This window comes from Echinops telfairi, unplaced genomic scaffold (assembly GCF_000313985.2).
Source record: "Echinops telfairi isolate 266 unplaced genomic scaffold, ASM31398v2 ScPeMD7_2291;HRSCAF=2852, whole genome shotgun sequence".
Classification (NCBI taxonomy): Eukaryota; Metazoa; Chordata; class Mammalia; order Afrosoricida; family Tenrecidae; genus Echinops; species Echinops telfairi.
In genome coordinates, this window is record NW_022106189.1 from 16410609 (window position 1) to 16426860 (window position 16252).

General features: G+C 43.1%; 2 protein-coding genes across 6 annotated transcripts in view; one reads left to right on the top strand and one right to left on the bottom strand.

The window, feature by feature from the left end:
• The window catches only part of RBL2 (RB transcriptional corepressor like 2), a 75216-nt gene extending 69594 nt beyond the window's left edge, over nt 1–5622 (top strand). Inside the window, exon 22 of the mRNA XM_004704670.2 lies at nt 4163–5622. Within this exon, the coding sequence (XP_004704727.1) occupies nt 4163–4333 (171 nt within the window). The 3' untranslated portion in view covers nt 4334–5622. The remainder of the gene's footprint in view (nt 1–4162) is intronic.
• Nucleotides 5623–5681: 59 nt separating this feature from the next.
• On the bottom strand, nt 5682–15612 carry LOC101657207 (AKT interacting protein). 5 transcript variants are annotated; one of them, XM_045293673.1, is made up of 11 exons: nt 14237–14345; nt 12562–12677; nt 11709–11821; nt 10441–10646; nt 8509–8573; nt 8326–8426; nt 7830–7918; nt 7654–7752; nt 7461–7568; nt 6597–6657; nt 5682–6432 (listed from the first exon to the last, which is right to left on the bottom strand). In XM_045293673.1, the coding sequence occupies exons 3-11, from the start codon at nt 11748–11750 to the stop codon at nt 6325–6327; spliced, it is 879 nt and encodes a 292-aa protein (XP_045149608.1). In that variant the 5' UTR covers nt 11751–11821; nt 12562–12677; nt 14237–14345; the 3' UTR covers nt 5682–6324. The 5 variants fall into 5 exon arrangements, with proteins under 5 accessions (XP_045149608.1, XP_045149610.1, XP_004704726.1 ...); XM_045293675.1 differs by lacking the exons at nt 12562–12677; nt 14237–14345 and adding an exon at nt 15598–15612; XM_004704669.2 differs by lacking the exon at nt 12562–12677.
• Nucleotides 15613–16252: the final 640 nt, after the last annotated feature.

A 16252-nucleotide genomic window follows, 5' to 3' on the forward strand; every position in this document is an offset into this window, starting at 1 on the left:
AATCCTAGATTCGGATAAATTGTGATTTGTATTTGTATAAACACACAAATTGCTTTTTAAGATTACAGGGCTAGGCAAGGGGTCTAGAATAGCAAAGAACAAATGTGGTGGACTCTTATCTAATTTCAAGTTTTGCTATTAAAAAGCTATACAGTTAACCCATTGTAGCACTGGCAAAAGGATAAACATGTAGATCAGTAAACATGAAGTGGAGTTCAGAAATAGACCCATGTATATATGTGGGCAACTGATTTTTGACAAAGTTACAAAGACAATTTATCAGAGAAAGGATAGCTTTTTCAACAGTTGCCATAGTAACAATTATGCTGCATGGTCGGGATTAGCATGAACCCAATCCCTAAAATGCAGAGATCCATTCCCATTTCTCCCTCCACATCCAGTCACCTCGGTGGCACTCTTATCTGATCCTAGCCACCCAGAACTAAGTCCAAGCTCACAAGTTAAAAAGACACTGTCCTTCAGACTATAGGCACACACTAGCTAGAAGTAGAATCCACACGAACACCACCTTTCTAACCTGGCTATCAACTCAAAACGGATTCCTTATTAACCTTTCAGGATGCCATCTGCAAGCTTGGCCATTACTTTGTAAAATACTGGCCTCACTAGCCTTCGAATTTGGTAATTTGGTAGAATGAGTCACAGAATTGAAAGCTGAGGAGCCCCGGTTAAGTGCTTGGCTGCTAAACAAAAGGTCAACAGTTTGAACCCACCAGCCACTCCAAGAGAAAGATGCTTGACTCTGTCCTGTAAGGTCTAAGAGTCAAAATTGACTCTATAGCAATGGGTTTGATTTTATTTTTTGCAATATTTTATTATAGTCAAAAAAGGATATTACAGACATCAGGTGACATCTGGGAGTGTTTCCAACATGGAACTTCCATGCCCAAGGAAGCGCCACCTTAGCAAGAGCAGTTCTCCGCAACCAGGAAGTCTCCGAGCCTCCACGCTCAGGACTTTTTTTGGCCAGCCGTGCATGACAGGCTACAATCTGGAGGCTAGTTGACATAAGGCTCCACACTTACCAGCACAAATCCTCAGGGTGTCCCAGACCATCATGGTTACCAGAGCCAAGAACAAAGGCCACAATGCTTAGGGTAAAACTAGGTCCCCACCGATAACCAAACACACACAAAAATTGATATTGATGCCCTACGCCGGAGATCAGGGGTAGTGGTGGTGTAGTGCTTATGCAAGGTCAGCAGTTTTAAACCACCAGCCACTCCTAATGACAAAGATGGGGGCTTTCTACTCCTGTAAAGAGTTACAGTCTCGGAAACTCACAAGGGCAGTTCTAGCCCTTTATGCCATCTACTTGATGGCAGCGAGCTTTGTTTTTTTTGGTTTATACCATATACCAAAACTCAAATGGATGAGACAATGTAAAACATTGAAACTAGACAACTTATACGAAAAAACATGGAAGAAAATATTTGTGATTATATAATCCATTTAAAGAATTGAGAGACTTTAAAAGCAAGATTCATAGTTATTGAATTTTATCAAAATTAAAGATTTTGTCCATTGAAAGGCACTACTGAGAAAATGAAAAGACAAGTCACAGTAAACTAAGAATATACAAACCCCTTATTTGAGAAAGGAATTGTACCTAGAATAAAGAATTACCAAAACTCAATTAGAAAATAACCAGATTTTTCAAATGGGCAAAGATTTTTAACACACTTGACAAATCACATCCTTATTAACATGTCTCAGTATTTTATAAATGACAGTAACATATTCTGGCAACAAAGTTGAACCATTAAAATGCTATCACGTCACTGTGTAGATATAAAATAGTGTAGCTACTCTGGGAAACAGTTTGGCAGTTTTTTGTCAATATGCCCTTATACACCTGGTAATCCTACTCCTAGATGTTTACCCAAGTGAAATTAAAACAATGTTCCATACAGAAACACACAGATTTTTTTATACCAGCTTTATTCTTAACTGCCAAAAAGTGGAAAACAGCCCAAATATCCTTCAAATGATGAATTTTGAATAAGCAAACCTGTGGTACATCCGAGACTACTACTAAGCAGTACACTAAAGGAGCCCTAGTGGCTAACAAACAAGAATGGAGTTAGACCAGAGACCCAAAGCCCATCTGTAGACAATGGAATATCCCCTCAGAGGCATCACAGGGAGGGATGAGTTAATCAGTGTGCAGCAGAGAACCGATGGATCACACAATATAACTCTGATCCCTTGAGGTTTCCTCATCCCCCACTCTCATGACCCCAGTGCTACTTCCCCCTGTGGACTAAAGTTCAGGACACACGGAACCCAGGAATGGGAATAGCGATACTAAAAGAGTAGGGGAGGGGAGAAGAGCTGGGGATGAAGGTGGTACTAATGCAACGAACGGCACATCACCACACTCCCCCGTCCAGGGGGAAGAACAGAAACCAGAGGGGAAGGGAGACAGCAGTTGGTGTGAGATGAAAATAATAACTATAATCTATCAAGGGAGCACAAAAGGTGGGCAGGGAAACGAGGAGCTGATCCCAGGGGCTCAAAGGAAAGTAAATGTCTAGAAAAGAGCGATGGCAATATATGTGCTAATATGTTAGATACAATTGATGTATGGGATTGTAACAAGTTGTAAGAGCCCCCAATAAAACCTTAAATAATAAATCCCCCGTGGAAGTTAAATCCTCATCTACTACCCTGACGTTGGCCGCTGTTCAAACCCACCCGACGGCTCCATAAAAGAAAGACCTGGCAGTCTGCGTCTGTAAAAATTAGAGCCTAGAAACCAGTTGGGTAGCTTTATGTCACCAAGTGTTTGAGTTCAAATCGACTTCATGGCACCTGACATAATCCACTCAACAGCATAGGTATATCACGAATGTATTCCATGCTTCAGTGATCAACACTAGATTCACCAGGCTATTTACCATCCAGTTCCATTTCTATGACCTTTTTGGCAAGACACTAGAGGGATCAGAACCACCTATGTGGGTACCTGTGGGTGGGTTGACTGTGAGTTGACTGTGAGGGGAATTTTCTGCAGTAAAAGAACTGTTTTAATTGTTAGGTGATTGTGTGCATTTAACAAGACATGCATGTCTGTACACTACAGTGGATAGGGTTATAGATCAAATGAAAGTAATTGTGCAGTGATGAGTATGTAGGGATTCACTTCCAAACATCAGATATTTTCTCTGATTACATACGAATATGATTATTATACTTTTCTGTTAGGAACATGGACAGTGTGAAGCACCAGATGACAAAGCAGTTTAAACCACTAAGCTACTAGAGCCCTGGTGGCATAGTGGTTATGCATTGTGCTGCTAACTACAAAGTCAATAGTTTGAGACCATCAACTGCTCTGCAGGAGAAAGACAGGGCTTTCTACGGCCATAAAGTCTTGGAAATCCACAGGTGCAGTTCTACCTTGTCCTTCAGGGTTGCTAGGAGGCAGCACTCAACTCAATGGCAGGGAGTGGAGTGGAGTGGAGGGGAGGAGGGGAGTGGGTGAAACTAACAGAAAATATAAGAACTAATTTCTGGGGCTTTGGAAAAACTTAAGGCAGAAGGCACTATCAATGGGTCATTTAGCACTTTGGCAATGCCTTTTCTCTTCATCTGGCTTTTCCTTATTTTAACCACAGAAGATAATGTGCATAACCCTCTTCTTAGGTCTCCCAAGTATGATATACAACTAGCAACATTTTAGATCATGTGGAGTAGCACCATCCAGATTGTGGTGCTTAAGGACTAAGCTTTCTTCTCTGAAACCCCAGTGGAGAATGACTAAGAAATGAGTGGCACTGGATAGGAAAGGGAGCAAGGGGCATCATAACTTTAACTCGATTTTTTTTAAAATCAGGAACTTAACGAGCTCTCACACATTGGAACTGTGTAGATCAAAATCACCTATGGCGTTTATTTAGAAATATGAGGGGGCTTCAAAGACTTTGTAGAAGTATTCTGATAGTATCTTTTATTTCCACAAACTTTTTGAAGCCACCTCATATTCTACAAGACTCTAGTAAGTCTTGCCAGTAAAAATAAGTGAAGTTAGCAAACTACTGGCTCTATTCTCTATAAACTGCTTTACTCCTTTGAGATGATTTGACTTAGTGTGCATTATCATTGTAAAGATTTTCTCCCTACTGTTTCCCCACTCTAGAGACTGAGAGAAATTAACAGCATGATCCGGACAGGGGAAACGCCAGCCAAAAAGAGGGGGATTCTTTTGGAAGATGGAAGTGAATCACCTGCAAAAAGAATTTGCCCAGAAAATCACTCTGCCTTATTACGCCGCCTGCAAGATGTAGCTAATGACCGTGGTTCCCACTGAGGTTAGTTTCTTCAACGGGAACTGTCTTTTCACAAACTCTGGTTAGCAGCAGCCTTGAACACACACTAGATTAGGAGGCTCTTTCCCTTAACCCAGCCAATCAACTAGTGCGTGAAGGGGAGGTTTCTGTGAGATTTTGAACTCACTCTAAGTATCATCACGATATTTTTATTCATCCTTAAAATATTTTCCCTACCAATCATTGCTTACTTACCATCAGGGTTGCTTAGAACAGGTATTATGGAGAACAAAACATGCTCTACTTTGAGAATTAAGTTTCTATGGACAGGCTCCAACAGAAGAACTGTATTTAAAATGCATTCCTGTTTTGTTGTAAGCTCTGGTCCTCAAGAAAAGCAAAACAAAAAATAGGTATTTTGCCCTCCATAACTTATCAGGCATCTGAGACTTTTGCATTCCTGAACAAGAGGGAGCCCAGCTTCAGAAGTCCCTATGAGTCATAGCCCCCATTCCTTTTATGAAGTTCTCCTCCCAGGAAGTAGGGGGCAGTGTGAAAATGTATGTGCAGTTGTATAATGTGTGAGTGACCTTATATAAAAATGGCACTTTAAGCTACAAAAAGCATGATTTTTTTTAAACCCAGATTTTGCTATATATTTGCAATGGCACTTTCTACAATATGAGTCTTATTAAGTACAGTGTATCATCTTTTATCATTTTCTACTTTCAAAAACTCAATGTTAAAGTTCCAGTAGCCACCTTGAGTGTATTTAAAATTCTCCAGTTTTCTGTTACTGTTATATATGGATCAGCTGGCTAAAGATGTTAAATCAAGTTGAATTAAGGGTATTAATGTGAATAATTATGATCTCTTTTAGAAGGTAGTTATCCAAAAGACGTGTATTAAGGTGATCTATTTTAAGATATCTTTGGGTATCTTCCAAACATAAAAAGAGAGAAAATTTAGAAAAATTAACAGTACGATCCTGATAAGGGAAAAGCCTATTTTCCTTAGTATATAGTACCATTTATACAATTTAGAAAACGTTACTTAACAGCGATTGAATTATCTATATATACCTTTGGTAATCACTCCTATTCCCAACAGTTTTAAAGTTGAATTAATACTCTGATTAGGAGACAATTCAATTGTAAATTGAATCAATATAAACAAAGTTACTAGGTAACTTCATATTGCTCCAAAAGCAATACGGGACTTCCTCTCTTCCATGAGAATGGTATTCTACAGAAGTATTTATAAAAGCTCTTAAGATACCGCAACTACAGTTTTATATGAAAATATTTTTCAATAAAGCATTTATAAATTAGTCTGTTTAGTTATATTACGAAAAAGGTGTTTAGTTTCCTGCATAAATGACAAAAAACAATCATTTATTAGTTTATTTCGTCTCTACAAACACATTAGTCATTCATCATTTAAATATTTGACTTCATTAGAAACCATTTTAACACTTTTTCTCCTCCCACCATAAAAATACATCAAGTAATTTGCTTTAAAAAAAAAAAAGAACTATGAATAAGTGTCTGGTTTCCTCTCCCTCAACTAGTAACGTACCTTAGTGACAGCAGTTTGTAAATCAGTAAGACAGTGGGCTGAGGACTGAGTTTCAAATGATCTACTATGGAACTTGCTCTCCCACATCCTAACACATGTACAACTGAAGCCAACAGTTTAAAAATCATTAAGTAGTGTTGAACTCTTCCTATTCTAGTATTAGTTTCAATGAATGCAACTTACCTTTAGCATTATGTTCAGAAAAATATTTAAGCCTCAGGTCCCCAACAATTTGGAGTGTTGAACTAGTAAACCACCCTAAAAACACTTCTGACAGAAGTAATGCGTTACTTAAAAGTGTCCAAAACCAGCGGGAGAACCTAAGCACACATGGAGAACACTGATCTCAGTCACTGTCCACAGTTTTACTCTTCGGCCAGTCCCTTGCCTTGGTCAGCTTTAACTAGGCCAGAGTCCAGCAGGAAAGTGCACAGTGCACCAGATTCACCACCTCTTAGGTTGCTACTGTTTTCTCTTCTTTACTGAAAGGTTGTACCGAGCCAGGCTTTACCCAGGACAGGCCAGCAACGTGAACACTTTTATTGTGCTGCTCTTCAGGCTTCTAGGCACAATCAAAAACAGACATTAAACAACCTACTGAAGAAAATCCAACACCCTACAAACGTGTTGCCCAAATGTTATTGGTATACAATAAGTGGTCTCCTTTTACGACATTGTAGGAAAGAAACAGTGACTTAGCCATTTTTGAAATGGTCATTCACTTACCTTCTGAGTCAACATCTTCTCCCTGGCTTCATCGTGTACAGAAGGATTCCATGGAGAAAAGCTTAAGGGAGAGAGAAGTAGAAAAAACAGCTTTGGGCTGACTAAATTTCTAAGAAACACCAGTTTTTCAGTAATTAAACCAGTTCCTCATAAAACAATAAAACGAAGAACAGTTTTACAGAGTGATAATCAAATAATCATGTCAACACGTACTTACAGATGTCTACATAATTTTCTCACATGATAATGATCCTTTATCGAGCACTTTACGTAAGCTATCTCATTTAAGCCTCACAGCAATCTCTTACGGTGAAGTGCAAGTCTCCCCATCCTTGCCTCTAAGGAGTGCTCTGGCTGTTCTTCCCAGACAGTGACATTACATTCTGGGTCACCTAAGTGAAACTAAACACCAGGCAGCCTATCTGGAGAGCCCAGGCATGCTCTTCTGTGGCAGACAGTGGGCCAAATTGCTAAATCAGTTCTCTTCCAGACCCCTTCCCAAGAGTAAGCATCAGTGCTATGGGAACCCACCACCTCACACGATTCCCTTTCCTCTATCATCAAATCTGAATGTCAGTGTGGCAGTTCAAGAGGGGCTCCAACTAAAGCTGCCAACTGAGACATCCTGACATGTGACTGAATGTGCCCATGACAAGCACGTCTCCACACCTTCCTACTGCACGACGTCCCAGACAAGGTAAAGTGCTTAAGAACCTCACAGGCATCAGAAATCAAGTTGACACCAGTTTATGAAGATTCTATAAAGGGACATGCACATCCCTTTCAACCACCATCCAAAGACCACCTGGAAGACAGAAGCACAGCACAACATAGTACAGCTTGTCTGAATGACATTCCACTTACCTAATTGCATAGGGGTCTTCTATTTTAGGTTGGTCAAACAAATGAGCCGTGCACATCTTAACACTGTCAACCACTTTACTTTTAAAAAGCTGGACATCTTTTTCGTACCTATGTTAAATTTGAATAAAGTTACCAACTTATTCTAACTTCGCAAATCTCCAAATGTTTTTGAAACAAAGCAGAAATAACATACAGTACTGCAGCCTCTGGGTTTAGGGGGCTTGTTGTGTCAATCTTGTAGAAAACTCTCCTCGCATACATTAACACTTGCCAGATATGATTATGATTCCGTCTAAAGGGAAACAACACTGATTACGGAGGCATCCTCCTGCTGAATTATGCAACTGTAAGAAACACTTCTTTACTAACCTCCATTTTGCAAATGCTCTCTTCACATCCAGTTCACCTGAGGTGGGATCAACTAGCGGATGAAAGACGGGGATATCAAACACCAAGCGCTATATTTAAAGAGAGACATGCCCTTTACTGCAAGCAGTGGGGAAAACACACAGCAGATAGGCTATCCGCAGATAGTCATGAAAAGAGCTTACACTGTTAAAAGCCCAAGAGCTCACCTTGGGATACTTAATTACTTTTACCATTTGCCTGTAAAATTGAATTTTGTAATGAAGAGGAAAAAAGTCACTTTCCTCCTCAGAGCACCCTGATTCCCAACCACACTGGAAATGCTGTAGTTCCAGCCTCGCCTGGACACTGAGTAGAAAATAAAGCTCAAGGCAGAGAAGAGCCTGGCAGAAATGTAGCAGCATAAATATCCTCTCAATAAGTCTACTGGGCAGACGGAAACTGAAATCATCACGGTATAAGAAACTCTCTGAGCTGTTTAAGTCAGACATGTACTTACTGGACAGTCCCCGTCTGGGTAGTTATCAGGGATGTAAACTGTAAACTTAAATACGCCATCTTGATAAAGTCCATGCCGTATGAATATCACTCCAAACCACACTAACAGAAAATGAAAACAGTTAAGGTTTTAGTTTGTGTTAGAACCATAAAGCTACAAATTAAGAGTGAATCTGTGGCTTACTTAATGCAGAACGGTAAGATGGCTGCACATAGACTCCTGGTAACTTCTGCTTCACAACCAAGGTACTAAAAAAGAAGCAGCAGAATAATTACCTCATATGGTTATCAACGACACCCACAGAGCAAACCACCATATCATGATCATTTTCTGAGACCAGGCATCATCATTCAAGGGATGGCTGCTGCCCCAACATGTTCAGTCATCATAACCTGTCACTGAGCACACTGATGTGCTCCGGCCCAACTGCAGGCCAGGTACTAGCTTTATAAAATGATCTGGGAGAGGCCCAAGCCAAAAAAGTGCCCCTAAGAAATTAAATCCAAAATGGGATACACGAAGAAGATGCAGCTTCCCACAGACATTCCTATTGGATACCAGGTGATTCTACACAGCACAGTTGATTTAAGTATTTGCGAAATTGCTATCGCTTGGAATGGCTACAGATGGTAGATCTGACACGCATACTTAGAAGTCATTTTTAAATGCAATTTTAGGTCATAAAAAGTCCACAGCTTTGCCCTCACTTAGGTGCCATTTTAAGTCTGAGTCACCAGACATGCAGCAGAAGTCAGTTTTCAGGCATGTAGAGGCTGGCTACAGAGTGTTGCAGACAAGCAAGTCAATGCTTCACTGGCTTTCCTGCAGCCGACTGACCTATGGGCAGCCATTCTGCCCCTCTCCCTGTGGTCATGAGCCTCAGTAAGGCTGTGACCAGACCCTCATGAGAACAGTGCTTCACTAGGGCTTAAAACACAGTAATCTCCCATTCTTGAAGTAGCGTACTGGGCCAGTATTCATTGTTTTTACCACCTATTTGCCATGGCACTTGCTTACTTTTAAATTTTCTGTAGTTATCTATTATTTTAAATCACTAAAATCCAATCAACAATGATAATTGGCAGATTATCAACTGGTATGACTTTCCAGAAAAGGCAATTCTGTGGCCGAGTACAGAGAGCAGGTTTAACTGCCACAATAGAAGTCTGTCCTCACTCCCTGTCCAGCCTCAAACACAGGCATCAATTCTAAACTGAAAGGGCCAGTGCTATCAAGTCACACCTATTCAGTTACACTGGGGCCTTAGACCCTCTTCCTATTACAATATTAGTATACACTCTGGGGGATATGGGGAAAGGATGCTTTTACAAATGTCATATACAAGGGAACTTTAAAATGATGGCTAGTGAAAGTTCTCCAAATTTTCTGTAACATCTTCCAGTCAAATTCCATCTAAATACACTTGATTTTGAGCCTGGGTTGTTTGTCAACTGCTGTGGCATCCCTAGGATACACTCTGGACAAGTGCACACTTAACACTCTGTATGTAGATCTGGGCAGCTTTAGTTCAATTTAGGACTTCGGTATCTAATCAAGTTTAACTTACATGGAACCTATAGCTTGTTAGTCTCTGCAATTGCCTAGTTCTGCCATAGAGGGTCCTAGAGAATAAATCAAATCTGTGCCAGACTTTCAAATGGATGAAGAGAGTTTTCAGAAATTACTTGGTACGTTTTTCTCTTCTCCAAGCCAATGTCTCCATTTCCTTCCACTGGTGACCCCTAAGGTTTGGCTTCCTGACTCTTCAGGGGGGCACTGTCTGTCACAGTGCCTTCTGCAGGGTGGTGGATCTGATTCAGGAAAGAACAGTCTGCCACTGACCTGTTCTCTACATTAACCTCCTTAGGAAGTGAGTTCTTCACCTCATCTGAAGTTTGGAAAGAAGTTCCTGGCCTGCTGTAGGGTTTTCATAAATCTTAGATTCTTCTTCCTCTTGCTCTCTAAAACAGACATGGATACTACTGGGGGGGTTGGGGGTCAGATGTGAGTTGAGACGTAAAATTAAATGGCTGCCATTTACTGAATCTATCAGATTAAATCCATTGCCTTCAATGATCATTCAGAATGCAACCGAATATCCTGTTGAGAACTTACAATTCTGCGAGAAGAGAGTATTCCAGGTAGAAGGGCCCATAAGAAGCATGTGTACCGTTTGTGGACTGTACCGCTGGAGCTGGACAAGTAGGTTTAGTTATGGGCAAAGCATTTTTGGGAATAGAAGGCAGTTGTTTCTTTGGAGCAGTGCGTGGAGGACTGGTTTTCACGTCCCCTGCTAACGGCTTCTCTTCACCATCAGATCGCTGTTCAAGACGAAGAAAACAATCTTAACTCTATGACCTAAAAGCTGCAAGGACTCTTTCCAGAACTTTTTAATACCATGAGCAAGAGCAGGCAAAAAGAAGAAAGCTAAAACAAGAGTAAAGCCTTAGGAAAACTCATTTAATAGCTGCATCCTCTAAAGCCAATAGTCAATATTTACATGACTAAGTGAACCAGATAAAGAAATGGTTTTACTAAGCAATTAGACATTGTACAAAACCTAGAAAAGTGCCCTTGCACCTTGATACTCTGGAAGGTTGGGTGCTAAGAAGTTCAACAGCATGAATCCTGGTGACTGAAATGAGTCACTCCCTGATACTGTTAGCACCTGGGTGAGAAAACAAAGGAAAAAGCTAATCTCTTGCTTTTGATCTTGTTCCTAATGGATATGTTTCCACACTTGGAATATTTCCAGCATAAATTCCCATCCATAGTCAAAGACAAAGGTCTCGTGAATCAGAGAATAACCTATCATCTCAGAAGCACTTCCTTGGCTCAAGTGCAACCAAAGGCTGTTTACTTAGCTGAATACAAAATGTATAACGTGCATAAAAGTAAGATTCTTAACAGTGGCATTATTTCTTCTTATTCTTCTGTATAGTGTAAGCTTCCCGAAAGTGAAAATGAACTATTTTTGTAACAAAAAATAAAAGTTCTGTTTAGAAAAATTCAACCAGTGATCTCATGTCTGACTTTATCATATTGGGTTAATCTTTCCCCAGGCTTCTCTAATCATCAAATCCAACTTTCAGTTTAGTAGGAAATCTACTACAATAACATGTCACAAACTTCATTTGTGCACCTACAAACTAAATCAAAATAATCTTAGCATTGTAGTTACCAGAATAATTTCCATTTGAGACATAATCTCAGTCTCAGAAATCAACATTAGCCAACAAAATAAATACCTCTCAATGGAAAATCTAAATTAGAAGATCAGGTTATTCTGTAAAAGTTCTAGGAAAGCTTGATATGAATTATTCTGGTCTCTTTTCTGACAAAGAGCAAATGGGTTTCCTCACTAATTTCTTGACTATACTTACTTTGCGTATAGAGCTTGTAGACATGCTCCAGAAAGGGTTCATAACGTGCACTCCAAGCAAAGAAATTCTGTGGCCTGGGTCATCAAACTCCCGTCCTCACCATTCACTTTACCCTAAAACAGATAGGAAAAGCATAAAACAAAACTAACAATTAAGAATTCCTGAAATGGTTAAAATTTGAATCTGACACTTTATAAATAGAAATAACAATATAATGCTATTTACAGGGAGCTTCAAAAAGGTCATGGAAAAATTCTGTTATTTTTCATTTCCAATTTCCATGAATTTTTTGGAGTACCCTCAGATAAAAAGCAGTTATAGCTTAAGAGTCAGGGGAATAGGAGGAGGGAGTCTTTAGACGTCTTCTTCCTTCTGTATTCCCTCCTCTGTCTGACTCCAATCCCTTCCTTCACCTAAGATACCTTTAAGAATCTGAACTGAGTCCCCGTTCATGGTTCAGAATATACAGCAATAGTGTGGCTTTGGTGCCCCAAGAATTGCTATTACCACAATATCTAGGCATCTAACTCTTGGAAAGACAAGTTCAGAAGGCTCTGCACCCACATACACAAAAGTTGCATCACTGTTCCCAGGGCTGTGGAAATACATGATACTGCTCAACAGTGGCTGATTCCAAGTGTCTTAAATAAGTTGTCTTAAGTATAAAGTGACTGCTGAGTGAAATTTGGAGCCAAAGAAGCAAAAGCACAGTAGAACATGCACATCTTGATAAGAAGACAGAAATGGGTAACACTGTTCTGTCAGGATGATTCCCACAAAATTTCTTTTCTCAATGGCTAGAATATAGAAACTGCAGGACGAGTCTTTCAGAGAAGTGGCAAGCTGTACTTACAGATGCAACAAAGGAGTGCAAAGGAAGGCGTTTCACAAATGCAAATCTTCCACTGAAGATTCAGATCTTGGATAAGAAACGACGTCTCAAAGGTCACAAAGTCAGTAGGTCATTTACTAAAAATACAAGGGAAGAGGCAGAGGCAAAGAAGCCAAGCTGAGCCTTAGGAACAGAAACTTCTCTAGTGATTTCTTCCAAAGCTGTTAATGTTTAAAACAGGCCTCCTCATCTGAATTCCTACTTACACCAATAAAAAGGCTGAAGGTGAAAAGGGTCAAAATTAGGAACATTTTACTTAGTTCATAAAAAGATCAGCAGAGAACCATGTACCAAGCATCTTTATTGTTTCCTCTCTGCCATGGGTGGGTATCAGGGCTCCCAAACTCCACCAGTGCCAATTACTGCTTGGCTTTCCACCCAGTAATTAAATCTGAGAAACAAGGAACCTGGTTCTGCCACTGACTTACATCCAATTCAGCAGCAACAGCTTTTGGCAAATCTATCTTTATAAGTGACTATGTATGACACAGATGAAAATAGCTGAACACCAGAAAAGCATGGGGACATGTTTATATTGGGTCCAGATAAAAACAAGATTGGTTTCCAGATCCAGAAGTATTGTAGTCTACCATAAAGGCTTAGGCAGACCCAATTTAACAGAGGACCGCCACTCAAATCGAGTAGGGAGAACCAATCGCCTGCCTAGTCCCTTCCAAGGCTAACATGCTAAGATTCTATAATTTGCCTAAAGACTCTGAGTCTAGAACGTGCCCCCAGTTCTTCTGGCCTTTACATAGCAAGTTTCCCACTACTTCGCCCTAGCTTTTAAAATGTTCATAGCAGCAACATAACGACCAAGAGAAATCGTTACTTTGGAAGCACTTTACAACCAAAGTGCCATAGGTGGAAGGTAGATACCGGAAGGTAGATATGTCCTCGTCCTTGGGAACAATGTTAGACTTTCTGCTGGTTCAGCCGGTCCCTTATAGAGCTCAGAACCCTAGGTGTCACGAGCCGAGGCGAAACTGGAGACCAGTGCCGTTTCTCCTGTGCCGCAATGCCTCTAACAGGCATGAACTTGAGAAGTCATCATCCCAAAAGATGCTTAGAGATTGCGAATTAAAGGGTGACAGGGCAGTGTCCAAAGAAAAGACAAAAACGACTCGTTCCCAGATGGGCAGCAGGTCCTGGCCCGGTGGCCGGGCACCCTCTGGGGCGGTACCCGGCTCCACGCACGCAGAGAATCTGGACAAACCTGTCTCGAGGTGTTGCTTGGCAGGGGCCACGTCCTGGCCTCAGCCAATCTCAGGGCGCCGGCGCTTGGCCTACCCGGGCCCGTCGGCCCCACCGGCAAGGGTCCAAGGGCCAAGTTGGGTGACGGTCTCTCCTCAGGGGAGGCACAGGGACTGGGCTGGAGAGGGCAGGCCCCAGACCGGGCGAGGAGCTGGACCTGCCTCCCTCCTTCGGGCCAGCCCGCCCAGCCCCCAGGGCCAGGGGTGGGCAGTGACCCGACGCAGCAGGTGCCTGCAGCGCGGACAGGTGCGCGGCCCACCCCCGTGTCTCCGCGCAGCCACCGTCGCTGCGGGGCCAGGAGTGCTCGGGTAGGGCAGACAAATGCCGGCCCCTAAGGCACCAGGGCCAGGGTTTACGGACTCCTCAGCCCTCGCGTACCTACCGGACAATCTGGCAGTGCGCCACCCCCACGTTGCCTTCAATACAATGCTTCGAGCCACCGAGAGCCGCCGCCGCCAGCCGCCAGCATCTCCGGCCACAGCACCAGCCCGGCCCCTGCTCGGTCCCGGCCCCGCCCAGCCCTGCCCTTCCCTCAGTGTCGGCTCCGCCTTCCCCGGGCTTCCGCCCCAGCCTCCCGGCGTCTAGTGGCTCCCGGACCTGCCCGTCAACAGCGTTCTTCCGGGGGCGTTGGCCGAGGGCGTTACGTCCTGCCAATCAAATCCTCTTCCTTCTGGTAGGTAGGGACGCGCTGGACCCGCCCCCTTACGTAACAGCTTTGGGGCCCCACTATCAGTCACGGAAGTATTGGCCCTTTGACCAACGGTGGAAACAGGCGCCTGGACATAATTGGCCACAGCGCCCGTCCATCACCATAGAAACCCGCAGCTGCTGCCACTCAGCGAGGCAGGGATTGCGGGGGAGTGTGGCGGGGGGCGGGGAGGGCTTTCAGGCTGGGCCGGTCCCAGGGTTTCGGGGACTTGACGGTCAAATGTGGGACTGCTAGTAGTGGCGCGGGGCAGCACTGGGCGGCCGCTTGACCCCGGTGACCGCCCGGGCCCACCGCACTACCTGCTGTGGCTCCTTGTGGCACCACCGCATCGCCTCGCGAAGGGAGGGGTCTGATGGTTGTCAGGTGGGAAGAACACACACCCATACCTTATTAAAGCAGAAAGGGCCTAATGGAGGTGGGTGATAGGAACTGAGCTGCCGGCGGTCCTTCTGAAACATGGACACACCAGCCCTCTAGGCGAGTCTGGAGAGCGGCGAGTACAGTACCTGAAATCGACATTTTTACAACATCCACACCCCGTCCCGAACAGGAGACCCTGGCAAATCCCTCCTGTTCTGATTTTTATCTTTTCATCTGACCCATCAGCCTTCACTTTGATCTGAAAAACCCAGGACCACACTGAGCTTTTCTTTGCTCAAAAGCCTTGCCACAGGGGTCATTCCATACTGCATAGAAACAGCCTTTAAGGCAAGACTGTTCGGATAGCATTCCCACATTCCCTCCTCATTCCACACACCTGCCAGACGATGTCTGTGGCAGCTGCAATGGGCTTTCAGCACTGAAGATCTTTTCTCACAATGGTCCCTCCTCGCGGGATGTCCTCCAGCCGCTGACGCCCGGAGCCTCCCTGCCCCTAAAAGTCTCCCACTGCTTTCTTGAAACACCCAAGGCATTGGCATCTGGGATACCGTCGCATCTCCGGGCACAGTATCTTGCACTGGACAAGGGGAGCTACTGGGACCAGTGGTTTGCCGAATTGTTGGTCGCCTCCAAGATTACGGTAAATTACTTACTTGCTAGATGGCAGGAAGCCAGACTTCTCTTATATTAATCCAAAGAGTTGTTTCTGAAATCCAGCTTCTGCCGGTTGCTCAACTGGCTCCTTCAGGTTAACATATCAGTTTCCTCCATGCTTTGTAAGCGGAAATGGCACGAAAAGAAACAACCTCCAAGAGTTTCTATGGGAGGTGTTTTTTTTTAGCGTTCCTGTTGTTGCTAGGTGCCATAAAGTTGGTTCCGACTCATGGCAACCTTATGTACCACAGAACCAAGCACCGCCTGGTGGAGGACCAGCCTCACAGTTGTTATGGTGAAGCCTATTGTTGTAGCCACTGTGCCAATCCATTTTTTTCGTTGCCCGTATATTATACCAAACAGGATGTCCTTTTCCAGGGTCCTGTTTCCTGATTACATGTTCAAAGGACATGAGTTGTGAGTGAGCCTGGGTCCGCCCCCGCAACCTGCGCAAATAACCTACCAACCAAATCATACCAAATGACACATACACCCTACAATCACTCTAACACAGAGTGTTCACAGAGTTCAAAGCTGTGATGGGGGCTGAGAAGCTTGGCAGCCCCACTCAGAATGCACAACTGGCCAGATGGCTCTCAACAAATGCTGAATGCTAGTTTTGATTGTCACCTTTTTTTCTGCTTTCATATAAGT